This window comes from Sceloporus undulatus, chromosome 4, assembly GCF_019175285.1.
Source record: "Sceloporus undulatus isolate JIND9_A2432 ecotype Alabama chromosome 4, SceUnd_v1.1, whole genome shotgun sequence".
NCBI lineage: Eukaryota > Metazoa > Chordata > Lepidosauria > Squamata > Phrynosomatidae > Sceloporus > Sceloporus undulatus.
This window is the reverse complement of record NC_056525.1, coordinates 188,673,301-188,690,646: the sequence shown is the minus strand read 5'-3', so window position 1 is coordinate 188,690,646 and position 17,346 is coordinate 188,673,301. Positions and strand designations below refer to the sequence as shown.

General features: G+C 42.4%; 1 protein-coding gene across 4 annotated transcripts in view; it reads right to left on the bottom strand.

Moving 5' to 3' along the window:
- Positions 1–11,173, bottom strand: part of SPIRE1 (spire type actin nucleation factor 1) — a 112,081-nt gene extending 100,908 nt beyond the window's left edge. The window contains exon 1 of one of the 4 annotated variants that reach the window (XM_042463383.1): positions 10,715–11,173. In XM_042463383.1, coding sequence (XP_042319317.1) covers positions 10,715–11,006 — 292 coding nt within the window. In that variant the 5' untranslated portion in view covers positions 11,007–11,173. The remainder of the gene's footprint in view (positions 1–10,714) is intronic. The other 3 variants (XM_042463384.1, XM_042463385.1, XM_042463386.1) reach the window with 3 other exon arrangements.
- Between the last annotated feature and the right edge of the window lie 6,173 nt (positions 11,174–17,346).

Below are 17,346 nucleotides of genomic sequence, written 5' to 3'. Positions count from 1 at the left end.
CCCCTGCCTCCCTCCTGCGGCTCTGAGGCAACCGCAGGCAGGGCGGGAGGGAGGAGGAGCACCGCCACCCACTCCTGCCCTGCCGAGGACTAGAGGAGGAGCTCCTCCTCTTGAGCCTGGCTGGCCAATGGGGGCAGGCTGGAGCTCCAATAGCCCGGCCCTTGCAAGCAGCCATTGGCCAGCCAGCCCCAGGAGGAGAAACTCCTCCTATTTAGCCCTCCGCGCAGCCCTGCAGGCGCGCGCAAAGCTATAGGAAGCCACCAGCGGGTGGGCAGGCAGCAGCGGCGCACTGTCTGTGGCCCGCCCTCCTTGCTGCCGCTGCCACCGCAATACCGCCTGCGGCAATCGGTGGCAGGACCAGGCTGGGGCCGGTCCTGCTGCCTCTGCAGGTCGGATTAGGCCCGCGGGCCGGGGGTTGCCGACCCCTGAATTAAATCAAAGTAATTAAAACATTATATAAACCACCAAGCAAATAAGAGATTTTAAAATCAAGGTATCCATTTATACTGAGGACATTTCCTAAACAGAAATGCCTGCTAAGTAATCTACACAGTCATTACAACATGATGACATCTAAAATTTGCCCTTATAATTACGATAATTCAAATGTCTTCCCATGCAGCCTACATGTTTTCTGCACTACAGTATTGTACATGTTTGTGCACAAAAGTTGGCAACTGTAAACATAAGATATTATTGTTTGTCCCTTTGTTTCCATATACAAACAAAGTCATTAAACAACCAGAACCAAAAGAACATACAGCCAGAATTTTCCAGAAATGTGGTGCCAGCTTGCCACCCACAGAACTTTCCATATATGCCCTAGGGCCACAGCAATGCAAATCTGTCTCCAGAGAGTTTCTCTTGGGAAATAGTAAACTACCTCCACCAGAGATGTAGTTAGTTATAGGAAAGGCATTAAAGAGTTGCTCACACTGAGGCTGTAAGAAAGTCATATCAATTTTTTTTCTTTATAACATGGCACAAATCAGATCTTTTCTTTTGGCTTCCTCTGCTAAGACCTTAGTTCATGACTTGGTCATTTCCTGGCCTGATTATTATAATCTTCTTTTGACTGATCTCTTCACTGGTTACCATTCCTTCTGGGATTCAGTACAAGCTTGTTTTTACATTCAAAGCCCTATACAACCTAGCTCCTATGTTTCAGCCCATATTCTTTAGAATTCGAGGCTTCTCGCCCAATGAAGGCTTTCCTCTTTCTTGGCTTAGCTTTGTTCTTTTTCTGTCACTGCTCCATATTCTTGGAATTGCCTCCCTGAACATTTGCAGACTGATCCTTCCCTCATTATTATTTAAGCTCAATTTAAAATTTTCTTGTTTTCCAGAGCTTTTGGAATGTTAATTTAATATTCTTTTATAATCCTGTACATCATGCTTATACAGTGTGTATTTTCAGTTTGCTGTGAGGCCATTCAGACTACCTTTTAGCCCGGTTCAGAAACTGGATTAAAAGTGGGAAGTTCATACTGGCGCCAGTTTTTTTACACTCGAATTTGAGTTTTGCACAACCGTTCAGGGGCAAAACCTCCTTGGCGTGGGTCTTTTGAAAGCGGAGTTTTTCCTGTATCTTTTGAGAAAAACCGGGTGCCGGCAAATGTGAACTTGGCCCTGGTCATGATCGGGTCAAATTCAGGGGAGGGATTTAGATCAGAGGGAGGACAGAGCGCGGAACATGCCTCCCCTCTCGCAGGCAGCTCTCTCTCTCTCTCTCTTTTGTAACTTTATTACAGATTATGCAAATGGTTATTCTACAGGTTGATACATATTGATAGAATGTGTCTGCTTGTGCTACATTTCCCTTTTGTTTAATAATAATAATAATAATAATAATAATAATTTATTTGTATACCGCCCTATGGCAAACCAATCCGGGCGGTTAACAACAGTAAAATATAAAATATAACAATTAAAAACACTTTATCCCTTCCCCCTTAAGACAATATTAAACAGTATAACATATTAAAACACAATATCAAAGTTTACTTGCTGCCGGCACAGCAGGTCGCTTTGCAAGTGGCATTTTTTTTAAAAAAATTGTGTGTGCGTGTGTGACAGAATATGCTAATGTGTTTCCTTTTAAATTTGGCAAATTGATACAATGTGTGAATGCTTTTGCTACATATGTATATGTGTATGTAAGGCAGTCTGGGGTGGCAATCGGAGGAAAAGCAAGAGGATGCAGAGATGGCATTCTGAGGTGTGGTATTATTATTATTAATATTGTGACGGGAAGAGGGAAGACGGCAAGGGCTTCGGAGGTGGCATTGGGCTGGAAGGGAAGGGAAGGGAAGGGAAGGGAAGGGAAGGGAAGGGAAGAGAAGAGGTTCCAAAGAGGAGGAAATGCTGGGCTGGAAGCGAAGGGGAAGCTAGAGGCTGGCATTCAGAAGGAAGGTTGTGAAAACCCATGACTTTGGGAGAGTCACACTCTCAGCCTCAGGGGAAAGGCAATGGCAAATCTCCTCGCAACCAATCTTGCCAAGAAAACCCCAGGATGGGGTCATTTTAAGGTTGCCATAATCTGTAATGACCCAAATACACACAACACACACACACACACCTGGAGGTTTTTAAATATGACAAGTTGACAGACTATGCGCACACTGCTGCCAGGTTTTTTTAAAAAAAGGAGGGGGGAAGCACCCATTCAGTTGGCCAATGGTTGTAGGTTATGCCATCTTTGACGAAAGCAGAAGTGAATTTGATTGACAACAGAGGAGGCTCCATTTTAAAGCAGTACTTCAAATATAAACTTCAGAGGGGCAAATTGCATTGATCGAGGTAAAGGGTAGTGGGAACTTCTTTCCGAGCAGATTCAATATGAGGGTAACTGGATCTGCCCTGTTCTATTCAGAGCAAATGAGCGAGTGGGTATGAGGCCTTTTTTTAATATTATACTGTAATTTTATCTGGATAATTTGTTTTATAGTTGTATTGCATAGTTTTATATTTTTATTATTCCTTCCTTGCCTGTCTTCTCTCTCTCTCTTTCTCTCTCTCTGTACACACATAGGTTTTAGACTGTACTGTATGTCTCTGAATAGGACCCACTGTTTTTGGATGTTTTACTTGTAAAGCACCATGTACATTGATGATGTTAAAGAAATGATAATAAATGTAAAAGTTTTAGATGGGTATGATATTAAAGGTCTCCCTGTCTACACTGGCATGGTACAGGCCGATCCCTTAGGGCCAGCCTGCAGCCACCCCTTTGTGCCACATATTGGGGCCAGGGCAGCCTCACCGGCAGCCCAGAGGCCCCAATCCAGCACTTTTCAGGACCATGAAGAAGCTGAAAAATGCCGCTTCTCCGTGATCCCAAAAAGGGGTGTCCTTGGGGCTTCATGCCCCAGGACACCCTGACAGGCACAGCCATGGTAGAAAGGGGCCACCCTGGCATCATTCCCGCAGCCCTTTAGTTCCGAAAAGGAGCTCAGTTTTGGAGCTCCTTCCTGCACTGTGCCCAGGCCTCTGTAAATGGCCTGGGGCGGCACAGAGATGTCACGCACGTGCCGCGCTGTTTGGAAGCAGTGCATGAGTGACATCATCATGGTGGCCCCCATGTGGACGGGATGTTTATGCTGCCGCCATGTGCTTGGATTGTGGGGCATGGGGACGCTCTGCCCTGAGGCAACCCTAACACGTGACAAGGGTGTCACTCAGGGCCCATCTGTACTGGGACACTGCTAGAAATTTGAGGAATGAAGGAAAATTTAACTGGAGGGGGATTCTTACTGGGGGGGAATGCCCTCATTCCTCTCCCCCATAGTTAATGACTTGGCCTCAACCCATTCTAAACCATTGCCAGTGGACCTACAAGTTGGGATTGCTCTACCCTTTTTATGTATACAGGTACATGTTTGTTGTTGTTGTGTGCCTTCAAGTCATTTCTGATTTATGGTGACCCCAAGGTAAACCTATCATGAGGTTTTCTTGGCAAGTTTCTTCAAAGGGGTTTGCTATTACCAACCTTGGAGGCTGAGAGAGTTTGACTTCCTCAAGGTCATCCAATGGATTTACATGGCCAAAACCGGGATTTGAACTTTGTTCACCAGAGTCCTTGTTCAACAGTCAAACTACTATACCATACTGCTCTGACCGCCATGCAAAGTTTTAAAAATCAATATATTGTTACTTTATATTTGCATGCAATGGGCCCTTGGCATCAGCTTGGGTTTGTTTCCAGGACCCTTGTGGATACCAAACTTTGTGGGTTCTCAAGGCCGTTAAATACAATGGCATAGTAAAATGGTGTCCCTAATATAAAATTGCAAATTCAAGGTCCATTTTTTAGAATTTATTTTTTTTAAATAGTATTTTCAAGCCATATGGATGATTATATTTGTGGATAAAGAATCCATGGATATGGAGGGTCAACTGTACATTATAAAGTAAAAACAGTTTTTTCGATATGAAATTAATGATGAAAGTATCAAATTACATTTTCCTAGGATACAAAAATATTGCTGCATGCATTTTCTTGAAAGAAAAATGTAGCAAGCTCAACTGGCAGGTTATTTATATTTTTCTTTAATGTGCAACTACTTTAAAACAAACAACTGCTGTACTCTTGGAACACTAATGCTCTATGGTATTTTTACAACACCAAACACTATTAGAGTTTAATGCAAGGTAATTATTTACAAAGAGTCTAACAATATAACTCAAGTCAGTGGAGTAACTTGCTCTTCAGGCACACTAATATGGCACACTCTTCTTGTTAAACAACCTTTTTGTTTGTAGTCAGAACTATATAAGATGACATGGGGAAGGACAACACAGATGATGCTACCTGCAGTTAGTTATTTTCTTTCTATTTTTCCTTTTCTTCTATTAACTCAAACTGTTGACACACATCCTTTTAGCAGTTGGGAATTGGACAACCTGCAGGAGGAGACTTATACACCTTACCTGCCCTCAACATCCCCTGATTGATATGGCGGGGGGGGGGGGAGCAAAACATTTTTCCCCTTAAAGGAGATTCCAGAGGGCCCATTTGGTCCTCACCACATCCCAAAAGTGACTGAAAGTCACCAGAAACCTACTTTCCATTAACTGAGCACACTAATGTGCCTTGATGAGGAGTCAAAAATGGACCTCTGATCCTTGGCATGTTCCCACTGACAGAGTTTTAGCCAGTCCTGGCCTCTGCAAAGACACTGAAAACGATAAGCAGCCCAAGTCACTCTTTGCATCTCCATCTACTGCACTTTCTGGCAATTAAATCATCGCTATGTTTGCATGCTTTTGACTTTGCACATTTTAGTTTGGACTTCAGTGTAGCAGTGTGGTAAGTACACTGATAGATGAAGAGCTAAAGGACAGGATGATGGAATTCCTTCTTTTTGAAAGTGAAACCCAGTCAAACAGGAGTTTTGGCTTTTAAACAGAGTAGTCATGTTAAAAATAGTTTAGTCAGCTACATGTTATTTTATGTTCAAGGTCCAACTCACTAAAAATGTGTGGAAATATAACATTCCACAGCACATTTGCTTTGAGTTTTATGGTTTATTTACTTCCTTTCACAGTTTGTATTACAGCTCAGCCTACCTATGTGAACTATCTCCTTTTGTTTTACTTAACAGTACTTGCCTTCATCCATCTAATTTGTTTGCGGAACATTATGGCCTCACTGAAAGACAGAGTCTTCTTCAGGGAAAGAGTATAAGCTAATCATCAAAATTCCTTCCAACAAAGTAAGGACTCACAAATATGTGTTTTGTTTTCCTCTCCCTACTTTTTCCATTCAGTGAAGCAAAAGTGACAGAATTAGAATTAACTGCTAATCATCTCCACATGTGTTTACCTGGAAAGTAAGCCCCTTTTAGTACATAGCACTGAATACAAAGAACTAAATCACAAATACAGTAGCTTCAGGAAGTCCTGTAATGTAAACCAAAGTTTTCTTGCATTTGTAGTTTCATGACCTAGAATAGTGCTTGAATGCAGTGGTGATCTGGATGAGGGCCAGTAGGTTGAAGCTGAATCCTAGGGAGACAGAAATACTGTGGGTGAATGGTTCCTAGCTCTCAAAATTAGGGAAAGAGATGGAGTTGTGCTCTCCCGGAAGTAATAGTTCACAGTCTGTTAATATTCCTGAATCTACTGTTATAAGTGTAGCTTATGAGTACTTACTACCAGCTTATACCAAATACAGTGGTACCCCGGGTTACGAAATTAATTCGTTCCGCCGCCGCTTTCGTAACCCGAAATACTTCGCAAGCCGAAAAACCCATAGGCGCTAATGGGGAAAAGCCGCGATTTCGTGTGAAATAGCGCCGAAAAGCACCAAAAAATTTTTCGTAACCCGAAAAAGCCTTCGTAACCCGGAACAGTTTTTTTAAATGGATTTTTTTCATAACCCAGAAATTTCGTAAGGCGGCGCATTCGTATCCTGGGGTACCACTGTATACTTACTCATCAACAAGGATAGCCTAGACACTGTGCTACACAAATTGGTAACTTCAAAACAGACTTATGCCATTAAGACTGATTCATTAACTACAGTCAGTGCATAATGCGACATCTAGTTTAACAATTGGGTTACCTTCAGTACAGAAGGCTCTTAGAGGGCTATAAAGTTAAAGGTATTGGTATCTGTATTTTATTGTTCTATACGTACTTACATCTTCTTACCAGATTATTTCAGAGAACATTATCTATAGCACCCTCCCCCTTCAAATGCTGGTATTAGTGTATAATACAACTCACAACTAGGTAACCTCAAGTAATACATCTCTCTACATTTGCCCTGTTTCAGGGTGAAAGTGCCCAAGAGAGTACACACTTAGCCAAAGCTCTCAACCAGGACCAAGGAGCCTATGGCCCTCAAAATATCCATGTCATACCACTCCCATTATCCCAGTCCATTGGCCATGCTAAAACAAAATGAAGAGATTCCAAATCGAGACCCATCTAGAACACTACAGATTCCTCACTCCTACTGTGGCCTTATGGCATTATCACTCCTTGTAGCCATTTTAAAACCTATGATACTTGAAAATAACAAGATACTGTTAATTCTGGAAATTCCTTCTTTTCTTGAAAGGCATGAAAGATTACTGTGAAATCTAATGTCTTTAGCCACATTGCATGTGCAAGAAAACGAATGGCATGCCCTATTTCTTCCTAATTTTTGTATTATACCTACATATTTGAATTACATTTTATGGGGATAGATGATGAACATCACTTTTATTTATGATAGCTATAATTAAGAAATTTGAGATACAGAACACTCTTAGATGCAGGCTAACAAAAAAGTCTTCAAAATGTCAGTCATTCTTTCGCTCTCCTTGTTGTTTTGGGATACAAACTTGTATATAAGGTGTTTAGATCGGAAGCTCTGTACCTTAATGCCAGATGTATATAAATTCACCATAATAATATTAAATAACTATACAAAACTATCCCCATCACAAGCTCTCCATCCTCTATTCTTTAACCAAAAAAAGCAACGTAGAATGGATTGTAGGACTTCACTGAAAGAGTATAAAGGACCTAACATGAAAAGCAAGGCAGATATTAAACACCACAGTTGCATCTTCTATTGTTCTCTCTACAACAACGGATTAGGGAAATTGCCTCTCATGCCCTTTAATTTGATTCTCAAATTTGATTCTCAAATTAAATTACATGTTGAAGTCTTCATGTTACCTCTTGTTCTCTCAAATCCACTTACATTCTACAGCAAAATTAGGATCCGTATGAGGCGCACTGTTTGTCACTTTTGATACCGTAATAGTTTTGTTGATTGCACAAGTAAAATGGCAGGGATATCTGTTTACTGCTAGAACGAGTTTATGTTGAGCTAGGGTGGCTTTGAACAGAGATTTGGGATGCTGACTTGCTTGTTAAAACTATGTTTGAGGCAACTAGTTTAATCAGATATGTTTGAAAGTATGTGCTGCGAACACACACAAGAAAGAAAACATTATTACCGTATATGTAATCGCTGAATCCATTTAAGATCATGTATACAAGAACCTACTTTTGAGGAAGAGTTATTCACAGCTCTGCGTTTTCTGTCTTGCATTCATTGGGCCATTTAATTCAATATTCTCATTTACTAATAACTACAAGTAAAACGTTGGCTTATATAGATTATAGCAATTATTTTCACCTGCCTATTTTCTATAAACAACTCTTAGAAGCAGATAGATGACTGTAGAACTAGGATGCAAATCCCAATCACAGCCATAGAATTTATTCCCAGAGAATTTAATTTAGGATTAGAGTCCCTGTTTTGGATAAACACACACACATACACAAAACAAAGGCACAAAGCCAAGAGATACTAAAACCTCCTGCTAGCAGCATGCCCAGGCTCTGACAGCTGCTCTCTTTGTTTTGCTTTGCAGTGCCCTCCCCCATCGTCATGCTGACCTACATGAGCAGCTTTGCATCATTTTCATCTCTACAGGCTTTTTCAGACCAGAAGCAAGGAACATTCTGGCTTAAAGGGGCAGCAATTGGGGTAAATGCAGACAAACAGATGCACATCTCCTCACTGTCTGACACGGTCTCTCAATTCAAATATAGCCATTCCTATTGCTACACTGTTTTAAAAAACAATAAGGAGAGCCAATGTGGTGTAATAGATTGAGCACTGGACTACTACACAGGAGACCGGGGATCAGCTCACCGCTTGAGCATAAAACCCCACTGGGTCACCTTGGGCAAGTCACACTCTCTCAGCCTCAGAGGATGGCCATGGAAAAACCCCGCTGAATAAACTTGCCAAGAAAACCCTATGATTGTCATAAGTCAACAATAACAAGCTTATTGATTGGTCAGCTGACCGTATCAAGAAATGCCCATAAGCCAAAAATGACTTGGAAGCACACAGTAACACATTGCTGCATCAAACATGGAAATGCAACTGAAATGCACAACCCAAGTCATTTGTTGAGGTTAATTAAACAACCCTTCCAGGCTCAGAACTCTCTCAACTATATTTGTTGTTGTGTGCCTTCAAGTCATTTCTGACTTCTGGCGATCCTAAGGCGAACCTATCATAGGGGTTTCTTGGCAAGATTTGTTCAGAGGGGGTTTGCCATTGCCTTTCTGAGGCTGAGAGCATATGACTTGCCCAGCGTCACCCAGTGGGTTTCATGGCAGAGCGAGGAATTGAAGCCTGGTCTCCAGAATTGTAGTCCAACATTCAAACCACTACATCATGCTGGCTCTCTCCCAATCTATATAGCCATAATGCAGCACTTGGAACATATAGGGGTCCCCCCCCATATGATGAAACATCTATAATTCAAACTGGAGAGAAAAAAAGATCACATTCAGCATGGAGGATGATGCCAAGCAGCAAAATACATGGGAGTAGCCAAGGAAGAGGAGGCATAAAAAGATGGAACAGAAGGGTTTTTGTCAGTGTGAGGAAAGGAAGGGAGGGAGAGAGGGAGGGAAAAACATCATCACCTTGAGGCCAAAGAAGGGAGCCCATATTTATATAAACACTGAAAAGAGGGAAAGAGAGAAAGACATGGACAGAATAAGGTTATAGAATAACCTTAATAATAATAATAATAGAACAATAGGTTTATATAATAAGGCTAGAATAAGGAAGGTTTTGAATAAGTTTATAGAAAAAAGTAAGGATAAGGCAGGACTAGAATAATAAGAATAATGATATAGAATAAGGTTAGGATGAGGAAGGGTTAGAATTAAAGGGTTATAGAATAAGCTTAGCATAAGGTAGAGTTAGAACAACATTATAGAAGGAGGATAGAATAGGGCAGAGATAGAATAATAATAAAGATATTAAGTAAGGTTAGAATAAGGCAGGGTTAGAATAATAGGTTTATAGAATAAAGGTAGGATAAGGCAGGGTTAGTGTAATATTATAGAATAAGGTTAAGATAAATCAGGGTTAGCATAATAAGAATGGTAAGGCTACAGAATAAGGCTAAAATACGGCAGAATAATATGATAGAATAAGGCAAGGTGAGAATAATAGGAATAATAAGGTTACAGAGTAAGGTTAGGCAAAGGCAAGGCGGGAAGAATAAGGATAATATTATAGAACAAGGCTAGAATGAGGCAGGGAGAGAATAAGAAGAATTATAGAATAAGATTAGAATGATAAGAATAATCCTATGATAGAATGAGGTTAAAATGAGGCAGAGAGAGAACAGTAAGAATAATAAGGTGATAGAATAAGTGTTAGAATAAGGTTGGGTTAGGATAATCAGAATAGTATTGTTATAGAATAAGGCTGGAATGATAATCATGATAATATTATAGAACAAGGCCAGAATGAGGCAGAGTGGGAGAGAAGAAGAAGAAGAAGAAGAAGATCATGGTTACAGAAGAAGGTTAGACTGAGGCAGAGAGAGAATACAGAACGAGGCTTGGATAAGGCAGGGTTAGTATCATATTACAGAGCAAGGTTAGGATAAGTCAGTCACAAGGTTATAGTAGAAGAAGGGTAGACTCAGGGTGAGGATAATGATAATACAGTATAGAAGGGGGCTAGAAGGAGGGGGGAAGAGGAGGAGGAGGAGGGCAGAGCTGCCACGGAATAGGGCTGAGGGGGGGGGGCTGTGGCGCAGCCGGCGCAGTGCGTTCCCAGGAGGGCGGGCGGGAGGCGGGAAGGCGGGCGCCGCTGCTGGGAGAAGGAGAAGGAGAAGGAGAGGGCGAGGGCTGGCGCTGGCGCCGCTGCTGCTGCTGCTGCCGCCGGTACCTGCTCCCTGCTCCTCCTCCGGGGGCTGCCCTCCTGCTGCTCCGAGGGTGACGGCGCCGTCCCTCCAGAGGCGGATGTCGGCGGGGCCTTCCCCCCTTCTGCCGGGGGGCTGCCCTCCTGGTCGGCGGAGGGAGCCGCAGCACTGGTAGCAGACGGCCCAGGCCTGCTCCTCGTTGATGGGCTGGTTGTAGAGCCTCAGGATCTCCTCCAGGGACAGCGCCTCCCTCGCCCCCTCCGCCTCCTCCGGCTCCCGGGGGCCGCCTCCCGAGGAGCCCGGCAAGGCCTCCGCCATGGCCCTCCAGCCAAGGACCACTAGCGAGGGAGGTTCACCTCACCAGCGGCAGCGGCAGCCCTGCCACGCCGGCCGCCCGCATCCTTCCTCAGGCCTGGCCCTCCTCCTTCTCTGAGGAGGGAAGGAGGAGGAGGGAGGGAGGCAGCCGCCGCCGCCGCCGCCGCCTCATAGCAACGCAATGGCGTCCCTCAGGAGGAGGAGGAGGGAGCCCGCCATCGCCCCCTGCTGCCCCTCTCAGGGAAGGAAGCAAGGAAGAAAGCAACACACACATTACTCCAGTCACAATACAACACAACACACAACAACACACCTCTCTAGAGTAACCCCTCCTCCTGTTTGGTTTGGTTAAGACTGAGGCTTTTACTATGCTCAGGAGTTCAAAATTCATAGTTACTGAAATGTATAGAGAGAGCAAAGGTTGCCCAGGATGATGGGACTCAAGTCATTCAGACAGTGAGCCTGAGGGCAGGGAAATGCTTAAATATCATCATCATCATCATCATCAAAGTTTATTTATATAGCGCTGTAGATTTACACAATGCGTAAGCCACTCTGATAGCCTTTTGGCTGAAGAGCAGGGTATAAATAATGATAATTATTATTATGTCAAATCCTCTTCTGGAACGTAAAACAGTTTTTGGGAAACGGCTCCTAACTTAAGATTTTTGACCCAAATAAAAGGTAGTACTCCAAAGGCGTTCTCTGAAGATGCCAGAGACAGACGCAGGAAGAAACTCTTCTAGAACATGGCCAGGTACTCCAAAAACCCCACTATGGATGCCGGCCATGAAAGCCTTCCACTTCACAAAAGGAAGTACTCCATAGACAGATTGGAAACAGTGACACCTAACCTATAGATATCAATTTGATTGATGGATAGCAATAGAGACATATGTTAGGTGTAATATTTGAACATCCAATGAATATACAGGGGTGTAAATGTTTATTTTATATGTAACCAATAAAACGTGATTTGTAGTTTTCTTTGTTCAAGGAACTATAAAGGGATGGTTCTTTTGAGAATCCAGGTCCCGGTGATTTGGGTGAATTTCCTACTGGGAACAGCTGCAGCAAAGTAAACTATTTTTTCCCCTTCCAGTCTCCAGGCCTCCCTGCTCTTTATAAAATAACATTATGCTTTTCTACAACAGTCATGCCTTTCCTGATGAAGAAGCCCTTGGAACTTCGAAAGCGTGCGACAAGGATATTGTGCATCCCAGTTGGCCAATAAAGGTATCCCTGTTTGGTGGGTTTTGGTTTGGATTTACTAAATGGCCAACGCAGCTTACTCCTGCATGCCCACCGAACAGAGACAGCCGACAGCTATCAGGTCAGAATGCACAGGGAAGCCATTGAAATCCACAAACTCCAAGACAACTTCCAACAGGAAAGAAGAAACCTTTAAATTTAGCCAAGATTGGCTGCCAGTCCTTAAAAATACCAAAATCAAGACCCAGCAAAATGCAAATAAACAAACAAAAAAAAACCCACCCAAGGTCATTGGTTTTCCCAGCAGACAATGATGACTAAATAACAGACACAAAAAACATCTAGAGGTAGCTCTGTTGGCCATATATCAAATCCAATAACATCCAAACAATGATACCTTTATTGGACCAACCAAAATGCACAATTACATGTTGCAAGCTTTTGAAGTCACACTGGCTTCTTCATCAGGCAAACAGGAGAAAGAAATTGAAGATGTTAGTCATAGGCCTGCATTTTCTGTTTCTGGTCTTAGTGCAGAGGGTAGAGAAGGCTATCTGCAGCCTGGCACCTCCCCCTTTGACGGTCACTGTGCCGTCACTGGTAGATTTTCAAAGTCAGGGAAATTTAGTGTCCATTTACAATTCAAGGTAGACACAAATCCGCCTCACATATCCTCCCACCCCAAGGCCTTGCCATTCAACAACAGAGCAATACAGATTAACATGGAAATCACTCCTACCTACCAAGGGTCATACAGTGTGTATACCCCACTCTCTTCCATGCCATCATTCTCTGAAGATACCAGCCACAGATGCTGGCGAAACATCAGGAACAAACTCTAGAACATAGCCACATAGCCCGAAAAAACCCCCAAAAACTAGGGATCCCTTTAGTTCAGTGGTTCCCAAACTGTGCTCTTTAAGGGAATTTTGGACTGCAGCTCCCAGAATCCGAAACTATTGGCCAACATAGCTGAGGCTTCTGGGAGATGAAGTACAAAATCTCTTGAAGGGCACAGTTTGAGGACCACTGTTTTAGTTTTTTTGTTTGTTTTTTTGTGTGTGGATGAGTTCTGAGAGAGATTATTCTTGATGTTTCACCAGCAGCTGTGTCTGGCATCTTCAGAGAGCGTGCTGGCATGATGGAGATGTACATTTGTTGTTATTAACTATCCTCAAATTGATCTCGACCCATGGCGACCCTTTGGATGAGACCTCTCCAAGACTCCCTGTCCTCCACTGCTCTGCCCAACTCCTGCAAACTCATACTTGTGATCTCTTTGATAGAGTCCATCAGGGTCAACTCAGCCTGGCATCCTTCCAAGATTGCTAAAATGAGTACCCAGCTTTTGGGGGGCAATTAGCTTACACATTGTAAACTGCTTAGGGAGTACTTAGGCGCAGTGATAAGTGGTATAGAAATATTATTGCTATTGCTGTTGATGCTTTCCTAGCATTATTGTTTTTTTCAAGTAGTTCTTGTCTTCTCATGATGTGTCCAAAGTAAGGAGAACCTGAGTTTGGTCACCTTTGCTTCCAGGGAGATTTCCTGCTTGATCTGTTCGTCTTTTTAGCTGTCCATGGAATCCTTAGCACTCTTTCTCAAACACCAAATCTCAAAGGAGTTGATTTTCCTCCTATCCTCCTCTTTAACTGTCCAGTTCTTGCATCCATACACGGTAATAGGGAATACAATGGCTTGTACGATTCTAACTTTTGTGCTCAGTTGTATATCCTTGCATTTTAGGATTTTCTCTATTTCTTTCATAGCTGCCCTTACCATTCTCCATAGGGACCACCAAATGCAGTGTTCAAATACAAATCCAGGAACTCGAGAGATACTGCAGACTGGGTCAGCCAGAAAAATCAGCAGTGGCAGAATACCTTACAAACCATCCTGGGCATAAAATGCTGTTTGAAAACACTGAAATTCTGGACCATGTGAACAACTCTCAAGTCAGAATGGACTGGGAAGCCATTGAAATCCATAAACACCTGGACAACTTCAACAGGAAAGAAGAAACCCTTAAAGTAAACAGTCTGGCTACCAGTCCTGAAAAACACCAAAATCAAAACACCAACAAAAATCCAAATGAAAACCTCCCAGAGTGAGAGGGGTTTTCCAGCAGACAATGCATCATTAATTAGACACCCTGATGCCTTGCTATTCAACCACAGAACAATACACAGATTAACGTGTAAATCACTTGCTCTCAACCAATGGTATATATACCCCATGCTCTTCCATGCCCCACAAAAACTAGTGAACCCTTTTAGGTTTTTTTGTGGGTTTTTCGGGCTATGAGGCCGTGTTCCATTTTTAGCATGATTAAGAGACATGAATTCATATGTAGCAGTATTTTTAGCTTTCATTTGGCCATGTCCTACATTTTTTCTTGAATCATAGAATGCCCTGAATTTTGCAGGACCTTGTCCTCCTTTGCAGTGAGGACGGTGGTCACCCTGACAGAGGTGGCTGAGACAGTGACCCCTTTGCTCCCCAATGGTTCAGTGTACAGAGAGAGACAGAGTGGCATAGTGGTTTCAGTGTTGGACTGCGTCTCTGAAACCAGGGTTTGAATCTCACTTTGGTTATCAAACCCACTAGGCAAATCACACTCTCAACCTTAGGGGAAGGCCATGGCAAACCCCCTCTGAATCAGTCTTGCAAAAAACAAAACAAAAACCCTATACAGGCTTGCCTTTGCGTCGGCATAAATCAGAAGTGACTTGAAGGCACCCATTAACAATAAACAAAGTGTACACAAACTTGGTTTCTCAAACAAAATTATTTAAAGTATTTTTTATAAAAGCAGGCTGCGTGTATGAGATGTATAGGAAGTACAAATGAATTTAATGTTTAGACTTCAAAGACATAGCTGTGTTTGTCTGGAAAATCAGTAAGCCATGGGATCTTATGGCACTTTTGAAACTGCCTGAGAGGAGTTGTAGCATGAGCTTTCTCACACACGAGCCTACTTCCTAAGATGCATGAATTTGAATTTTACCGCCATGTTGAATCTGAGGGCTCATCTCCAACGTATCTAATTGCATATATGTAAATATTTTCCCCAAATCAAAAATATTTCTGGTCCTAAGCACTTTGGATAAGGGAAACTCAGCCTATATACACATATTTTTGAAAGAGTGTTTGGGTGATTTATGGTGAGGACTAAAACAGTAGTCAGTTCAGACAGGAGTTTGGTGTCTCTGGAGAAGGAAATCCATATGCTATGGCAATGTGCCATATGGAAAGCCATTACTGTCACAGCGTTAGTAATTCATTCCTAAATTACTATGAACCTTTCCTTCTAAGTTTATGAGTTCATAAATACTAGTCCCAGTGCTGCTTTGCATGCAAACATCAGCTTTGCGTGCCGGAAGTCCCCAGCTTTAATCCCCTGGCAACTGTTCGGTATTTGCAACTGGTGCCAGTCTGAGTAGGCAATTATGTAGAAGCACAGATCACACTACTACGCATGATTTACCATTATGTAAGAAATGTATCCGTTCAAAACTACAGTTCATTCGTTCTCCCTGCTATTCATGAAGGGATTGTGTTATGTTTGAAGCACCCAGTGGTGACAGAAGCAAAGCCCATTCTGCAGCCTGTTTAAGTCCTTTTCACCTTCTGTGGCCAGAGCAAAGAACTCAAATGGAAAAAGCAGCAGAGATGTGCTTAAACATACTTTTAAGTCATGTTAGCAAACTATTTTAGTATGCCTGAGAGACCAACACTAAAGGCTCCTTCAACTACTGGGATTTCTTTGCTTGAAAATACCACAGCAACAAACTGAAGTTTACCAGAGCATGCTTGTGACATCTACCCATTACCAATCCTTACCTATGTACCTATGCCTTCAAACATCTGTATTGCCGAACACATAGTTCTTAATACAGAATCCCTAAGAACAGTCAAAGGCTGATGCTGCTTTCTCTCTCCCTCTCTGCCTTACCTTTTCAAGTTTCATTTCTCAATTTTTATTTGAACCCCATCTCATCTCATTGTTACTTAACTATCCTTCCTGGGTATTTGTCCTGTCCTGCATATTCTGGCCAGAATTCCTTGACTACATCACCATGGTATGCTGCTAGGTGAGAACACCACTGCTAAATGTAGACATGCTTTGCATACAGAAAGCCCAAGGTTCAATCCTGGGATAGCCAGCCAAACAAGATCTCTTGCGCCAGGGCTGGGAACACTAGTTCAGGCAAAGGACATTGAGATAAACAAACCCATGGCCTGACTCAGTAAGTTAGCTTCACATGTTAACATGCAACCCATACACATCTTCTCTGTTGATTTTCCCATCTAAAGATCTATCTGGTTCCCTCCAAGTGTGTTGGACTGCAACTTCTGTCATCCCCCAGTAGTATAAAGATGAAAGGTAAGACATATTTATCTGTGTGTTCTTCAGCTGGCTTTCCAAGTGAAGGAAGCACACCAGGTGTAGAAGGCACAAGAGACAGAGATGCTGTAGACATTCTGTGTAAAGAAGGATACAAAATGCAGTTAAAACTGAAAGGAAGTACAGATATTTTTACTCTAGTCAGTAAGCATTAAAACTACTAATGCAGGCCAGATGGTGGAGGTGGGAGTGTGGAAAAAGTGAAATATTTGTGGATACTTGACATTCATTATACACTACCATTACTATTATGTGAAAACCATTTTAAAATATAATAGAATGCATCAAGTGATAAAACATATAAAGCCCTGTATTCATTATGCTGTAATGGGCAAAACACACATGTGATGTGTAAGTAAGATTTGCATATACTAGGGCTGTAATCTAAATCATTTGTATTACAAACATCAATACAATGATTCCAGTACCTGAAATGCTTTTAAAATATTCTCCTGGCTTTTTTGGCAATCCCTTCCTCACACTTCAACTCCCCCCATTCACCAGGTTCTTCTGACCCTACATATGTGTAGCATTTTCAGGAGGTAAAGTGTGGGTGCCAAGGAAAGGAAAGTACAGGGAAGTCCATGCCTCCCAGTCTAGGTGAGCATACCCACATCTGAAATGAACTCATCAGCTGCAGTAATGAACAGCTGAAGATTTGGTTGTCTTACTAATACAGAAGTGAAAATACCACAAATTATTATTGCCCACAGGCAGCAGAAT